Consider the following 14,520-nt stretch of genomic DNA (forward strand, 5'->3'; position numbering starts at 1 on the left):
TTTTTTTTTTTTATTGATCTGACAGTTTCACTGTATCTTCCTCATTACTAATCCAGTATTTTATCTAAATTATCCATGAAAACATCCTCTTTCATAGGAGTAGACCCTGTCAGCCTGGGTTTCAAATCCTACCAGATTTCAAGCTTCCTTCAAGTTTAGTTGCAAGGGAAAAAATAATAGCACAGACAAATAGCACCATAGACACTGATAACTTGTCTGTCTGAGGTCATTCCTATTTAAAAATGCCTTATTAAAAATGGCTTTGGCTCTAAATTCTGCTCTTTGCTTCTCTTCAAATTCAATTATACATGCAACTGATGCTAAGCATATGCCAATATAGATATATACTTACAACTGTGTACCTGGAGTCATGTTTTTGGTGATTGTCCTAAACTCTGGAAATCAGAGAACTCATGACTACTCCCCCCCCCCCCCCCCGCTTTCTTCCATGAACATGACAGCTTTGTCTGGGGTTTATTAGACTCATGCACGCATGGTTTGCTTTTGCTACAGACTTCTCTAGTATTTTCTGCTACTTAAGCAGCCACCAAACCCAGACACTATTGCATATGCCAGCAAGATTTTGCGGAAAGGACCCTGATATAGCTGTCTCCTGTGAGGCTTTGCCAGTGCCTGGCAAATACAGAAGTGGATGCTCACAGTCATATAGGATGGAACACAGGGTCCCCAATGTAGGAGATAGAGAAAGTACCCAAGAGCTGAAGGGGCCTACAAACCTAGAGGTGGAACAACAATATGAACTAACCAGTACTCCCGGAGCTCGTGTCTCCAGCTGCATATGTAGCAGAAGATGGCCTAGTCGGCCATCATTGGGAAGAGAGGCCCCTTGGTCTAGCAAACTTTATATGCCCCAGTACAGGGGAACATCAGGGCCATGAAGTAGGAGTGAGTGGGTGGGGAGCAGGGGGGGGGTAGGGTATAGGGGACTTTTGGGATAGCATTTGAAATGTAAGTGAAGAAATTATCTAATAAAAATTAAAAAAAACCATACTTTAATATACTTAGAGTTCTGAATAATTTTGTTTTGCTTTATTTGTCCCAGGCCTATTTCTTACATTGCCACATCAACAGTAGATTCTTAATACTACAAGGACTCTCAGGGCTCTGCTCTCCTTCTAGAACTTACTATATTCCTCTTTGAGAGGGAAAACTGTGTTTCATTACTTGCTTGAAAATAACAGTATCCCATTGCAGTTTGTGGTAAATAAACATAAAAGTCTAAATAAATGGGGAAAATAGGCCTCCTTTATAGTGGCTTGTTCATTTATACATCTTCCTAAGAGTCCTGCCTCCATCCTTCTCTCTTGCTGGCAGAACAAAGTGACAGAGGCATTGCAAAGTGACAGTTTGAGTGGGGAGAGTCCTGGTGGCTCCAGCTAGTGATCGCACTGGCGACTTTTAAAAATCATGGATACTGTCTTTGATTGTCACTGTGACAGGAATACTCTTGATGTCAAAGAGATGAGGACTGTTGACAAGTTCATCATATAGGACATGCCTACACAATAAAGGCTGCTCAAGCCCCAGGGCCAACAACGACCACTATTGGGCAATGCTGAGCTAGATAAGTCCAGGGTCAATTTCTGGCACTGGGAATGCGATCAAATAAAAGCTTCCTCATCTGTAAAGCTGGCGTAAAAGAATCGAGTGGGTGCAATGATTGAGAGGAATTGTTAATACGTGCACAACAGTGAACACAGGGAAGGATTCAAAGCAGGGACTAGTAAAAAATCCTGGGTACAATTTTCATTGCTCTAGTGGCTTTCCTGCCCATCCTGTATGATAGTGAGTGTCCTCAGTGTGGCTCCCAAGGACATGCCGTATCCTATCTCTTACTCTTCTTAGAGGCCTTTGTGCTGGTTCCCCCTGCCAGCCTGTGCTCTGAGCACACTTACCTGATTGAAGTTTCTCTAGCTTTCCAGTGTCCCTGTCCATTTCCTTGGATCTTTCTGTGCACAGAATGCTCCTGACTTTTACAGCTCTCCCTCATGTCTTTCTACGGAGGGACTTCATACAAGGGATGCTTTCCTAGTGGATAGAAGAAAAGTGGCAACCTGGCAACTTGTTTATCTACAGACATTCTAGCTCCTCTGCTGTTGTGTTTGTCTCTTCCCATCACCTGACATTAAATATGTATCTACTTATTGTCTGACTCTTCTAAGGAGGATATTAATTTTATGAAACCAAGAAGTCTGTTTTGTTCCCTGAAATATCCCTAAAGGGGAAATATTCCCTCATTACTTAGATGCTAACAATATTTATTAAACAAATAGATTATTTAGTAACAGGATGGAATAAATTATGATTTAATGATAGGACTTGGTTGTGTATGATTGTTGGGGGCATGAATTTGTGTGAAAGAATGTGTTTATAAAAGTTATTTCTCTTCCAGTTAAATAATTTTTAATGTAGATGGTAAAACTAATAATTTACATATTCCTTTGCATCTAAACAAATTACCAGTTCAGGGTGTGTCTTTCAACCACTCCTAAATATCCAGAGCCATTCTGTACATGCTGGAAGTGTGTCTTCTAGGTGATTCAAATATATAATCGCATTAACAATTAAGATTAACCAGCACATGAGGGAATTAACCATCACACAAGTGAAACTTTTGAACACAATAGTATATTTTACTGGAGTTTTGAGGTTTGCAGTTGCTTTGTAATGCAGTAACTAAGTGATTTTTTTTCTTTTTGGTGTGTGTGTGTGGATTACAGGAAGCCAATGAAGCAAATAGATGCAATGATACAAAGAATTGAATTACTTCTCCTATGCTTGATTAATACCATACTATTGATTGTTGGACAGTGCTTGACTAAAATAAAGATTGAAGACAGTAGCTGGACAGCTGATAGTAGCTTTGAAGAAGGAAGTAAATATCTGTATGTGTTTATGTTGGATTGGGGAGTTTATTGAGTCAGAGATTGCTGGTTGAACTCTGCATTAAACTTATATGTGCTTTTAATGTAAGAGCTTCTTCTATCTATCTTGAACATACTCATGCATCCCCAAGCCACCTACATTTCCCTTCCTCTTCAGCCTAGGTTTTGAGTGTCGTTTAATCATTGCCTTTCTTCTCACCTTGTCCACAGTAGTCTCAGTGTACATCACTCACAGATAATTTTCTGCTTCACATCATCAAGATGACTCATACCATGACTACTGATTCTTTTCATTTTCTCAGATGAATACTTTTAAGATTATTGTCACTTTGTCTGTGTGTAACACTCGATGCTGCTCACCACTTCCTCTATAAAATACCCTTCCTTTAAGGCTCCTAGTTTAGATTCTACTTGTCATAGGGATACCACACCTTTTTTCTTTTCTTCTAAGTCTTTATAGTTTCGTTTCTGAGTTTATTCTGTCACAACTGGCCATTAAATGCTAGTTCTTTAAAGCTCATGTCAACTTTTAGTGCAGATTTTCATCTGTGGTTTTCTTGCATGCCAATCTCGCCATCATTAATTTCTAGACATGAACCATCTCTGTGTTCTACAATCAATTTCCAAATTGCTTGTTAAATTGTATCATTACTTAATCCTGGATAATGTTTATATCAATACTACATTCTAACTGGAGTATATATATATATATATATATATATATATATATATATATATATATATATTGCCTTGTATGTTTATGGTATGCATATATGTACCTGGGCATGTTTTCTTTTTACTTATTTAAGTTTTGAGATTTATTATATAATTGCAGCATTCCTCTCTCCCCCTTTACCTCCTCAAAATTCTTTTTTTCACAGCTTTTCAAATCCATCTATTATTATTATTATGTATATATGTGTGTGTTTACATATACATATATTATATATCTTTATATATCAGATATAAATATTCTTAAATATAACCTGCTAAGTTCATATAATTTTTAGGGACCCAGTCCTACACAAAGAATTCTAAGCAACCAAGAAAAGCTGGGAGCAGTAGAGGTTGTCTTCTCTGGGGAAGAACACAACAATTGGTTGCTTTGTACCAAATGGTCAGCCATGGAAACACCTAAACAAATGGAAGAAAACTGTTTTGGCAACTCAGTCCTTGTTTACCTTGTGGATTGCTAGGCTAAGTTGATCTCCTTACCTTGAGATGCCTCAATAGACATTCAGGTGCTTCCTCGCAGAATGTCTGTTGCAATTGGATGCGATGCTCTAATCATGTGGAATGGGAAAAAAAATAACCAGGCCTGAAAAAAAGCTAAATGAAATGATTGTTACTTGGAAATGACTTGGTCATGGTGGTTAACTGTCAAGTGGACAGGATCTAGGATCTTCTGAGAGACATGTCTGTGCCATTATATAGCCTTTGGGATTGTGTTGCTTTGGTTAACTTGACATATCCACCCTGGAAGTGTATAGCACCATTGAGGCTGAGCACCGGCATCCATATCTCTCTGCTTGTAGACGATGCTTAGGATATGGCCAGCTGCTTCATGCCCCTGGCTCCTTGACTTTACCAGCACAGGAGACTGCACCCTTGATCGATGAACTCAAATAAACACCCTTTCCCTTGAGTTGTTTTGTTAGGGTGCTTTTCATAGCAATAGGTAGGAAAAGAACCTAAGATAATTGTCTATCCTAGAAACTAGAGAAGACTTTAGCTTATAGGTGAATTATTAGTGTTAAAATAATTTCAGTAAGATGAATGGAATTAGAGTCTATATGCAAAGGCAGTTTCCTATATTCTAGTAACTTCAGTAAAATAAAACTACAGTATGAGTAGCTGGAAACCTGTGGGATGCTCAGGCATTGGCAGTAATTTTGGAAATGTATAAACTATAACTGGTGATTACTGAAGAATGTTCAATGATGTGAACAGATATATTTGTGATTCTTCACCCAAAAGAACCAAAACTTATGACCACACAAAAAATTGAGAAATCTATACAGCAGGTAAATTTACAATAGTGGCAAATAGTAAAAATGGCTAAGGTTTCTTTGCTTTCATGAACTGGTAACTGTGGTACATCCAAACAGTGGAATGTTACGGAGTGACGAAAAATAAATATACCATTGGTCTGCAAAAATGGAGAAAGGAACCCCGGATACACTTTGCTCTGTGAATTGGGCAAAACTGAAGAAAATATGCAATGTGAGATTTGCTATCTATGGCATTCTGAAAACAAAGCTAGGAATGATATAAGAAATGGTCAATGATTGCAATGCAGAGACAGCGGATGAGGACGATGGAGTGTAGCGGATATTTAGGTCAAGGAACCTATTTTGTATGTTATAGTTGTTTGTAAACATTGAAATTTGTCCAATCCCATAGATAACTCAAGGAGAGGTACACTCATGGGAGGGAGCAGAAGGTGGTATGAATGGTCACATTGTGCAATACATTTGAAAGAAATTATCTTTCAAGTTAAACTCATTACTATGTTCAATGAATATATGTAGCACACACAACAAGGTAAATCATAAGAGGAGAACATGTTGTGGGAAAGGGGACTTAGAAGGAATGTAGGTTATTTATGCTCTATACTTTCTACCAAATGTCTATACATCTGAACCTATTCTAATCTTTTATGAAAGTGAAATGCAGAAAAAAAAGTACATTTGTGACCAGGTAAATCAGAAAACCACGAGTTTGTTTATTTGGAGATTGGACACTAAACATTTGGAGCTAATATTTACATGGAACAGCAAAGGAAAAGAAAAACAATTTGAAGAACCATGACAAAAGGTGTCTTACCTACCTTGATACTAAACTTTAAGCCAATAGCAAGAATTAATGTGTGTATAATATAGGTTCACATAATTAGTATAGAGATTGTGTGTGGAACCTTTAACCTAACAGTGTCTATCACAGGCCACTGAGAGGGGGACTAGGCATTTGCAGTAAAAGATGCTTTGAAATGTGATTTCTCTCTCAAACTATAAAGGAAGAATGCTGAGCAGAATAAAGGGTGAGAAACAGAGCATGGGCTTTGGAAGGAATGGCATGGTGATTGACGTGTCAGCTTGCACGTGACAGATCTGGTTTGAAAACCCTCTCACACACTCGAAAGCCAAGGGCAAGAGTAGAGATTAAGGGGGCTCATTCATAAAGGTAATTACTGGGTCTCTTTTTATATTATCAATTTGTCAAATATAAATTCTTGCCATGTCATATACTGGGTATGTTAATGTTCACACAGTGGGGGAACAATTTGGCAATACCCGTTTAGGATATGCTTAGTCTAGACAGGAACACTTCTCCAAGATCCACTCCTCAGTGGTCCTTGTTTTGGATCTTTAATGTGTCTCTACTTTCTGAGAGCTACGTAGTTAAAATCCTCTGTCACTGCAGAAAGAATCTTTAAGTTCTCATTTGTTGAAACACAAACAAGTCTTGCCACTGTGAAATACTATACAACTTTAAAGTGCCTTTAATAGAGCTATATCTTTGTGAATAATATTTCTTGGTGGAACATGGAATGAAAAGTGTGCAATTTGCTTCAATCAAGTTCATAAATCATCATGAGTCAGTAATATGTAAATATATCCAGTAATTGTATTTAATCAAATGTATAAATTAAGTAAATGCAATGTTAGTATAGTGACCACTTCTATCACGATATTTGTAAAAAGTTATCAGAGAGATCTACATAGAAATTACAATGGCTTTGATTTTTATTTCCTGAAGTAAGTCATCAATATCTGAGTGCTCTCTAATATTTATATTTATTCACATAATGGTCAACAAAAATAGTCAACAAAGAAAACAAAATGTAAAAATAAGAACAACAGAACTTCACATAGGAACACATGACACATGATCTGACTCCATCTGGAAATCACTGAGTGTCCAGATGACCATCCTGAAGAATATGACAACAGTATTGAACGTAAAGGAAAGGGCCCTTAAACTACTCAAGCAGGCAGAGTCAGGAAGGCTTGAATGAACTCTCCATTATGACAGATGATGAGATGATGTAGCCTACTCAATCTATATATAGTTAATAATTCTGTATATACTTAATACTTGCAAAGCACTTTAATGCATGTGGTTATGTTGAATTCTAGACAGCATATTGGCCAAAAATAAATAGATGATATGTACATACATATATACATACATTCATACATATATACATACATAAATACATATACAAATATAGACATGCATAGATAGATATTTAAGTAGGTGGTTAGATAGATAAAAGATACATAGAAAATATGTAGGTACATTTATACATTACATAGGTACATAGATGGATAGAGATGATATGTATAGATAGGTAGGTACATAGATAGATAGACAGACTGACAGGCACACTGAAGTGTGAAGGAAAATCAGTGAGAGTTGACATGGTTTTGAATGACTTTTTAGCTTTGTAACTAGGTTTTATCTCCCCATATAAAACTAAAATACACTATCAGTGCTGAAGAGATTTGTACTTATGATCTCAGGCTGAGTTAGTATAGCTTTTGAGCAGCTAATGAAAATCAGAATGTCCTGAAACCATGAGAATCAGCCACTCCTCTTCAGTGGGTAAAGATAAAAATATTCCCAAATTTGTGTTTAAGTAGGACTTTTCACTCTACCAGAATTCTAGATGAAGATCTCTTGACCAAAATAAGGTATACTGTAATACACTGCCTCTTACTTTACCATATGAATTTATGTTTATGTTGTGAACAATCAACTTACAATTTATCCTACACAGTGGTAGTTCTCAACCTTCCTAATGCTTTGACACTTTAATACTGTTTCTTGTGGTGACCCTCAACCATAAAATTATTTTCATTGCTACTTCATAAGTTTAATTTTGGTACTGTTATGAATCATAATGTAAATATTGAATATGCAGGATATCTGATATGTGACCCCCCCCCTTTGAAAATGTCGTTTGACCCATGAAGAGGTCATGACCCACAGGTTGAGAAACACTGCTGTAGCGTGGCTATGAGAAGCAATTTGAGTCTTGTTAACCTCTTAGGGGAAACATGGTATTATCTCTCCTAGCTATGCTTTCTTTATGATCCTGATTAAGCTACTGGTATAGCTTAGGCTCAATCAGCCACTTGAAAGGCCAGTGTTGATGTCCTTTTCTTTTTCCATTTAGGCAATTGCTAGCTGCCAACTGTGGAGAATGTCTGAAACCATAATATAGATGGGCGCACCATTAGTCTCCTTGGCTTGGACTGCTTTCTCTAAAGATCTCAACCTGTCCTTAGTGGCTTCGAAAGGCATAATGCTTATTTTCCCTCATTTAGTGAAAGCTAGGGTTTTGGGCAGGATAGCAGAAGCACTTTGTTTTGTGAAGAGATGAAACATTTGCTGTTGCTTTATAAAACATGAGTACATTCTTGCAAAGAGTTTTAATATATCTTTCTCTATTAGTTGATACACAGTAACTATTATATTTAAGGTGTCTTATGTGATGTTTTCATACACAATGTAAAATGACTAGACCTATACTTTTCTTTATATTTAGGATATTTGTTCCACTCTGCTCTCTATTTGTAACTCTCAAACAACTGTTGGCAACTATACCACCACGCCAAGAAGATTGTATGTTTAACTTGCAGTCTGTTGGGTGTTTCTGACAGCAACCTTTTCAGTTAAGATTTCAGAGAAAATTTAATATTTGGACTTGGTTCAAATATTCTTTGAGATAAGGAAAGTTGTATAATATTTCATATTCAAATAGGTGGGTTTATCTCACTGGGCTTTTATTCAAATGTAAGTCCTCCTTGGATTTCTTCTTTTAGTGTTGCTTAATTCTGAAGTACACACTGCATATTGTAGGAAGTTTCTAAAAGAGAAATATATTTCTCATATATTCTAAAAGAGACCAAACCCCAGTTAGCAGTATACCTTTAAGAACACATAGGATTTTCTTTTTGTTTTTGCTTGTGTATTTTTTCTCTTGACAAATATTATTGTGTTTGCATGCTTGTGTTTCAGTATATTTTGTCCTGGTTACAAACTTTAATGGGCAGGATGGTTTTTAATTTTGTTTTTGCAAAAGTTATTAAGAAGAGTTCTTTCTCCAGATAAAATGGAATAAACTCCAAAGGGAAGACCATCAACATTGAGATTCATCTGAGCTAGACAGGAGTCAGCTTTTACTTCTTCCTAGAAATGTGCCAACTCTGTGATCATGCCAGGCTAGTGGAAAGATACAGATAATTGAATAACAGAATACAGAAACAATGCTTTGGAATTGCCATTTAGACTACAGACAGCATGACCAGAGAGGAAAACGATTTATTATAACCAATTGTTTGGTTTTACATGCTGTTCATCATTACCGGGGTCTTTTGTGATTGTATATGAATTTTTGAGTAGTTTATTATCCATACAGAAATCTGTCATATTTTCCTTGTCATTATATTATATTCACAGTGCTTCAATTTAGTACGCTTGATAGTGATGTGTTTGACAGACTCACTAAGCAATTCTGGAGAAGAATGAATTTAGAGGCGTTACATAAGCTGATTTTAAGGGTGGATGCTATCTTGACCACCAAGAGTATGGTAGTGGAAAGTTATGGGTGTGTGGGTAAATGGAACAGAATAAACAGTCCAGGACACCTTACCTCCCAAATATGTCATGTGTCATTGAGTTAGCAGCTAAGTAATTAGAAAAGGTCAGGGTTCCAACCTCAGGGTTGGAATAAATTGTTACCCATGTAGAAAATGAACTGTGACCTAAACATAACCTTGTATGCAGAACTTTTGTTGGAATGGGTCATAGCTCTAAATGTAAAATGACAAAACCCCTAGAAGAAAACACTAGAGAGATCCTCAGTGAATTCAAGCTAGACAATGGATATTGAGATAGGAAACCAAGCCTGTTGCCTAGGATGTGAATGTCATCAAACTTGTAAAAGCTTACCCTTGCTAATTAAGGACTTTTGATCTGCAAAAGATATTCATAGCAACATGAGAGACAAGCTACAAAATTGGGATGAATCTTTACAAATTATATGTTTGTCAAGGCTCATATATTCAACATATAGAACTCTCATAAACCAAGAGTAAGAGAACTAAAAGCCTGAAATAAAACAAATCAACAAATGTCTTGAACTGACAGTTCCAACTACATATAAGTTAGCAAATTAATGCCCCAAACCAATTTTCAATATCACACACTATTAGGAAAATGAATATTTAGAGACATTCTAATTATAAAGAACTAAATCAAAATGCTAACAATGTCAATGCTACAGAGGGCATGAAACCATTCCACAACTTGTTATTGGAAACTAAAAAAAAAAAAAGAAAAAAAATTCATACAAGCATCCAGGAAATGTCCATATGAGGGAAAAATTCTCTTGCCTCATGACCCAGTGAAAACAATGTTGGCCATTCACTTCAGAGAACGGAAAATACCTCTGCACACACTTATAACAGCTTTAGTTGAAAGGACTTAAGACTAGAAAGGCCCCACCTCTCCCTCAAGAGACATTAATCGGTGTGTGGTGTGCGCACATGAAGGCAGACTGCTCTCAGAAATCAAAAGTAGTCCATTCCACTGATGCTTTGGGCAACAACTTGGGTCAGTCTCAGACTGCAGCCGGAAAGGAGCCAACCTTGGAAAGTTACATTCCATGTGATGCCATTGAGGAGATTTCAAGACAGTGCTGTCATGATGGAGAATAGATCCATGGTTATCCGAGGAAATGAGTTTCTCCTGCAAGTATTCTAATGGTTGCTAATACCCTCTTTCATCAACCTCTCCTGATTCTCCTACCCAAAGACAATGGCGAGGATGTATTTGTTGACATAGGCAGTTCAGCCCATGGATGACATTAACACTTTCCCACAATGCAACAGACTCTTCAGGGGGATGTTTTTGAACATATATAAACACTGTCTTATTGCATCTTTTTTTTAATTTAATAAAAAAAAAGATTCCAAACCTTTCCTTTATATAAGCAGTTAATTCTTCCCATAGCTTATTATCAAAACAAATAGACTTTCCCACCAGGGGCATGCAAATCTCTTTAAGGACTTAGATTCTAAATAGCGATTGCCAGGAAGTTCTGTTGCAAAGCAGATTCTTGGGAATCAGGTTCATCTGATATATTGATTGGATTTAATTATGTGAATACCATGCACATTGTTAGGTTTTATTATAAAATTTTATTAAAGAATTAAAATGAAATTTGTTTTAATGCCATCCTCAATGAGTCAATTTCAGTGGTACAAGGGGCTTCTTTGAGAACCTTGTATGCCTGGGAGTGTGAACCCGTAGGTCATCTCTGTTTGCTTATATATGTCTTCCCCACTTTTATTTCTTGTATGAACTCTTTAGTGCCCTCTGCAACCCTTTCAGATGCTGTAGAGTGTTTCATTAGAGTCCATTCATTGAGGGTTTTGTCTTCTATTGCTCCCAGAAAAGTCAATTTCGTGTGTACCAATTATCTCTTCCTTGTGATGTTTTCCTTTTCCAGACTTCTCCTAGTTCTTATGTTGCTCTCAGATCCAAGATCATTGTTTTTGCCTAGAAGTTACTGGCATCCATCTCATCCTGTATATATTTTAATCACATTCTTTTCTCTCTTCCTGCCCCTCCCATATCCTTTCCTCTCCATCCCCACCCAAGTTCATGTTCTTTCTTTTGCTCTAAACCAGTGCTCCTCAACCTTTCCAGTGCTGCAGCCCTTTAATATAGTTCCTCATGATGTGGTGACCCCAACCATAAGATTGCTTTCACCAACACTTCATCATTTTAATTTTGCTGCTGTTGTGAAATGAAATGTAAATATCTGTGTTTTTCAATAGTCTGATGCAACTGCTATGAAAGAGTCGTTTGGGATTATGATGCACAGGATGAGAGCCACTGCTCTAAACAAACAAACAAACAAGCAAACAAACAAACAAATAAACAAAGCAAAGGCAAAGAAAGCTCACATGCAAAATAACAAAAGAAATCCACAAAATCTATTTTGTGTTGACAACTACTCCTCAACATGAGGCCTGCCTTGGAATGTGGTTGATATGCCTAGTGTTACTTCATCTGAGAAAGCTGTTTTACCCTCTTCCAGTAGCCATACATTACAAAGAGCTTTTTAGGGAGGGGTTGGACTTTGTAACCACTTGCCCTTCTTTGTGATGAGACTATATATCTTTAACTGCACATGTCATATGCAGTCTGTCAAGTCTCTCCTTCATTTGAGCATCAGCTCATTGTGCCTGAATAAATCAACACAGACTCAGAAAGACAAACATTGCATATTTTCTCTTATATGTGGATATTGGCTTTTAAGCTTTAGGTATGTGGTGTGTGTGTGTTACTTGCAACACACCAGAACTTCCTGTTATTTGAGACGGTTTCTTCACTTTTGTTGATCAGTGTTAAGAACTGTAGCCTTTTATAGTCACTATGGACTTTGGATAGATCATCCTCAGATGTTTCACTTGAGTTGGGATGTTTTTATTCCTATGATGACTCTCTGGAGGCTGTGACTTATACCCTGTATCCATTCTCGTACCTATCAAATCCCGAATGCCCTCCATTAAGTTATCAGAAGCTTTTGGATGTGACCTTGTCTCTGACTGTGTCATTTTATACACACTGAAGAACTAAGAAAACTGGGATATAATACGATGGCATGACCCTGGTCTGACAGCAAGGCAACATGCAGCAAAGTAGAATATGAACCCAAAGCGTCTGTCTTTAGATTCCAAGGACTTAGTCTGTAGTGCTAGAGACAGCAAGGGAGTCCTGGGAAAACCCTCTTGCCTATGGTGATAAGCAGTAGACTTGGGCTACAGAGATCCATATTCTAATCTTCAGCAGGCTAATGGCCATGTGAACATTGACTTGTAGAGACTTTGGACTGCTCTTGGCACCACTAAACTACTTCGTCTTGAAATGAGAGCGTAGGAGACAAAAAGGTACCGAGGGTTGCTTTCAGAAAGTGCTTCCCCACCCTCAAGCTCTGGGCTTTGCTCCTCAGCCAAATGTGGCCTCATTCCTGCAGCCTAGGTCCCAGCGTCCCACTCACACTCCAATCACATCAGAAGGATATTATGAAGCATTTGACACATGAAATAGGCTCATTTCTCCAAATTTGATTTGTATTGGCTCTCTGATTAATCCAACCTGTCATATGTCAAATCCCCATGGCATTTTCAGAGTGACTACATATGTGTCTGTGTAGCTATCCCCACCCACACACATGTGAGATACAGTGTACCCCATCCTTTTCCACCTGGACCTCAGTTCCTGATCACAGCAAATACTCAGTAATCCTTCATTTGGAAAGGGGTATGTATGGCTCCCCTCACTTATGCTGAAGAAATGCTGTAGTAACTGCCTTAGCAAATGTCTTAGCTTTGATATCCCTAGAGAGGAATAAGTAGTCATTGTCTATGAAGTTTAGGCTCAACCTGATAATCCCATTTTTTTTTTTTTTACCTTTCAATGACGACTGATTTTAAAACTCTTAAATATTATGTATCTTAAAAATTGCCTTCTGCGATCTTTGTGAAATTATGGCCTTAATGTTTCACTTCTCATTAAGGGATCAAGAGTAGATTTTCTGAAATTAATTTCCTTGGCATATACCGTTACACAGCCAGAAGTATCATGTCTTCCCCTTATGCTTTGTTTTGCAGAAGTCACTGATGGTTTTCCAATAGAGGCACACTCTTGAGGAGTGGAATTCTTGATTCTTCATGCAGCTATGGATCTGGATAAACCATCTGTCTGGGGGTCATTAAAACAGCGAACCAGACCTTTGCTCATCAACCTAAGCAAGAAGAAGGCTAAAAAGAGCCCAAGCAAACCTTTGGATTTAAGGGTGCAGCATCACCTGGACAGGCGCCTCAGCCTCTCAGTGCCTGACCTCCTGGAAGCAGAGGCTTTGGCCCCCGAAGGCCGGCCTTACTCGGGGCCCCAGTCATCCTACATCTCAGTACCCAACAGCCTGTCCACGGCAGGCATTGTCCCGAAGAGCAGCAGTAGCTCACTGAAGCAGTCTGAGGAAGAACTGGACTGGAGCCAGGAGGAAGCAAGCCATGTCCACGGGGTGGACACCGACTCTGAAGAGATCTATGCCTCTCCCGCAGAAGAGTGGCAGGCATTCAGTCAGAGTGCCCTGGATCTGCACAAACCTTCCCTTGGAAGAGATGCTCCCGAAGAGCACGACGTAAGGCCCAGGGCTCTTCCTAGCTTCTTATTTATTTATTTACTTATTTATTTTAAGGTGCATTCACTGTCCTTGGGAAATTTGGGTAAGAGTTATTTTGTGGTTATCCTGGATGGAGAGTATGTCATTTACGAGAATTTAAATTAATGTACTATTGATTTCGCCGGTGTTTCCATTTGTTTTAGGGCTGACCTCTATGTATTTAAAATCTAGCACAAAGGAACCTTCTAGGACCATTTAAGGCTTCAACAACCGTAGTGGACAAGGTTTCTTTGTCCCACCTCCTGGCAAAGACACTGAGGATACAACTTTAACCTTTGGTTCTCCCCTTGTCCTCCTCTTCCTTATCTTCCTCTTACCTTCAGTAGGTTACCTTTTTCCACACTGAGG

General features: G+C 38.0%; 1 protein-coding gene across 3 annotated transcripts in view; it reads left to right on the forward strand.

Moving 5' to 3' along the window:
• The window catches only part of Mctp2 (multiple C2 and transmembrane domain containing 2), a 238,613-nt gene that overhangs the window by 33,815 nt on the left and 190,278 nt on the right, over window positions 1-14,520 (forward strand). For all 3 annotated transcript variants that reach the window (XM_085841642.1, XM_021166947.3, XM_029480148.2), the window contains one exon: window positions 13,598-14,130. In XM_085841642.1, coding sequence (XP_085697768.1) covers window positions 13,666-14,130 — 465 coding nt within the window. In that variant the 5' untranslated portion in view covers window positions 13,598-13,665. The remainder of the gene's footprint in view (window positions 1-13,597; window positions 14,131-14,520) is intronic.

This window comes from Mus caroli, unplaced genomic scaffold (assembly GCF_978045245.1).
Source record: "Mus caroli unplaced genomic scaffold, Mus_caroli_1 scaffold_8, whole genome shotgun sequence".
Lineage (NCBI taxonomy): Eukaryota > Metazoa > Chordata > Mammalia > Rodentia > Muridae > Mus > Mus caroli.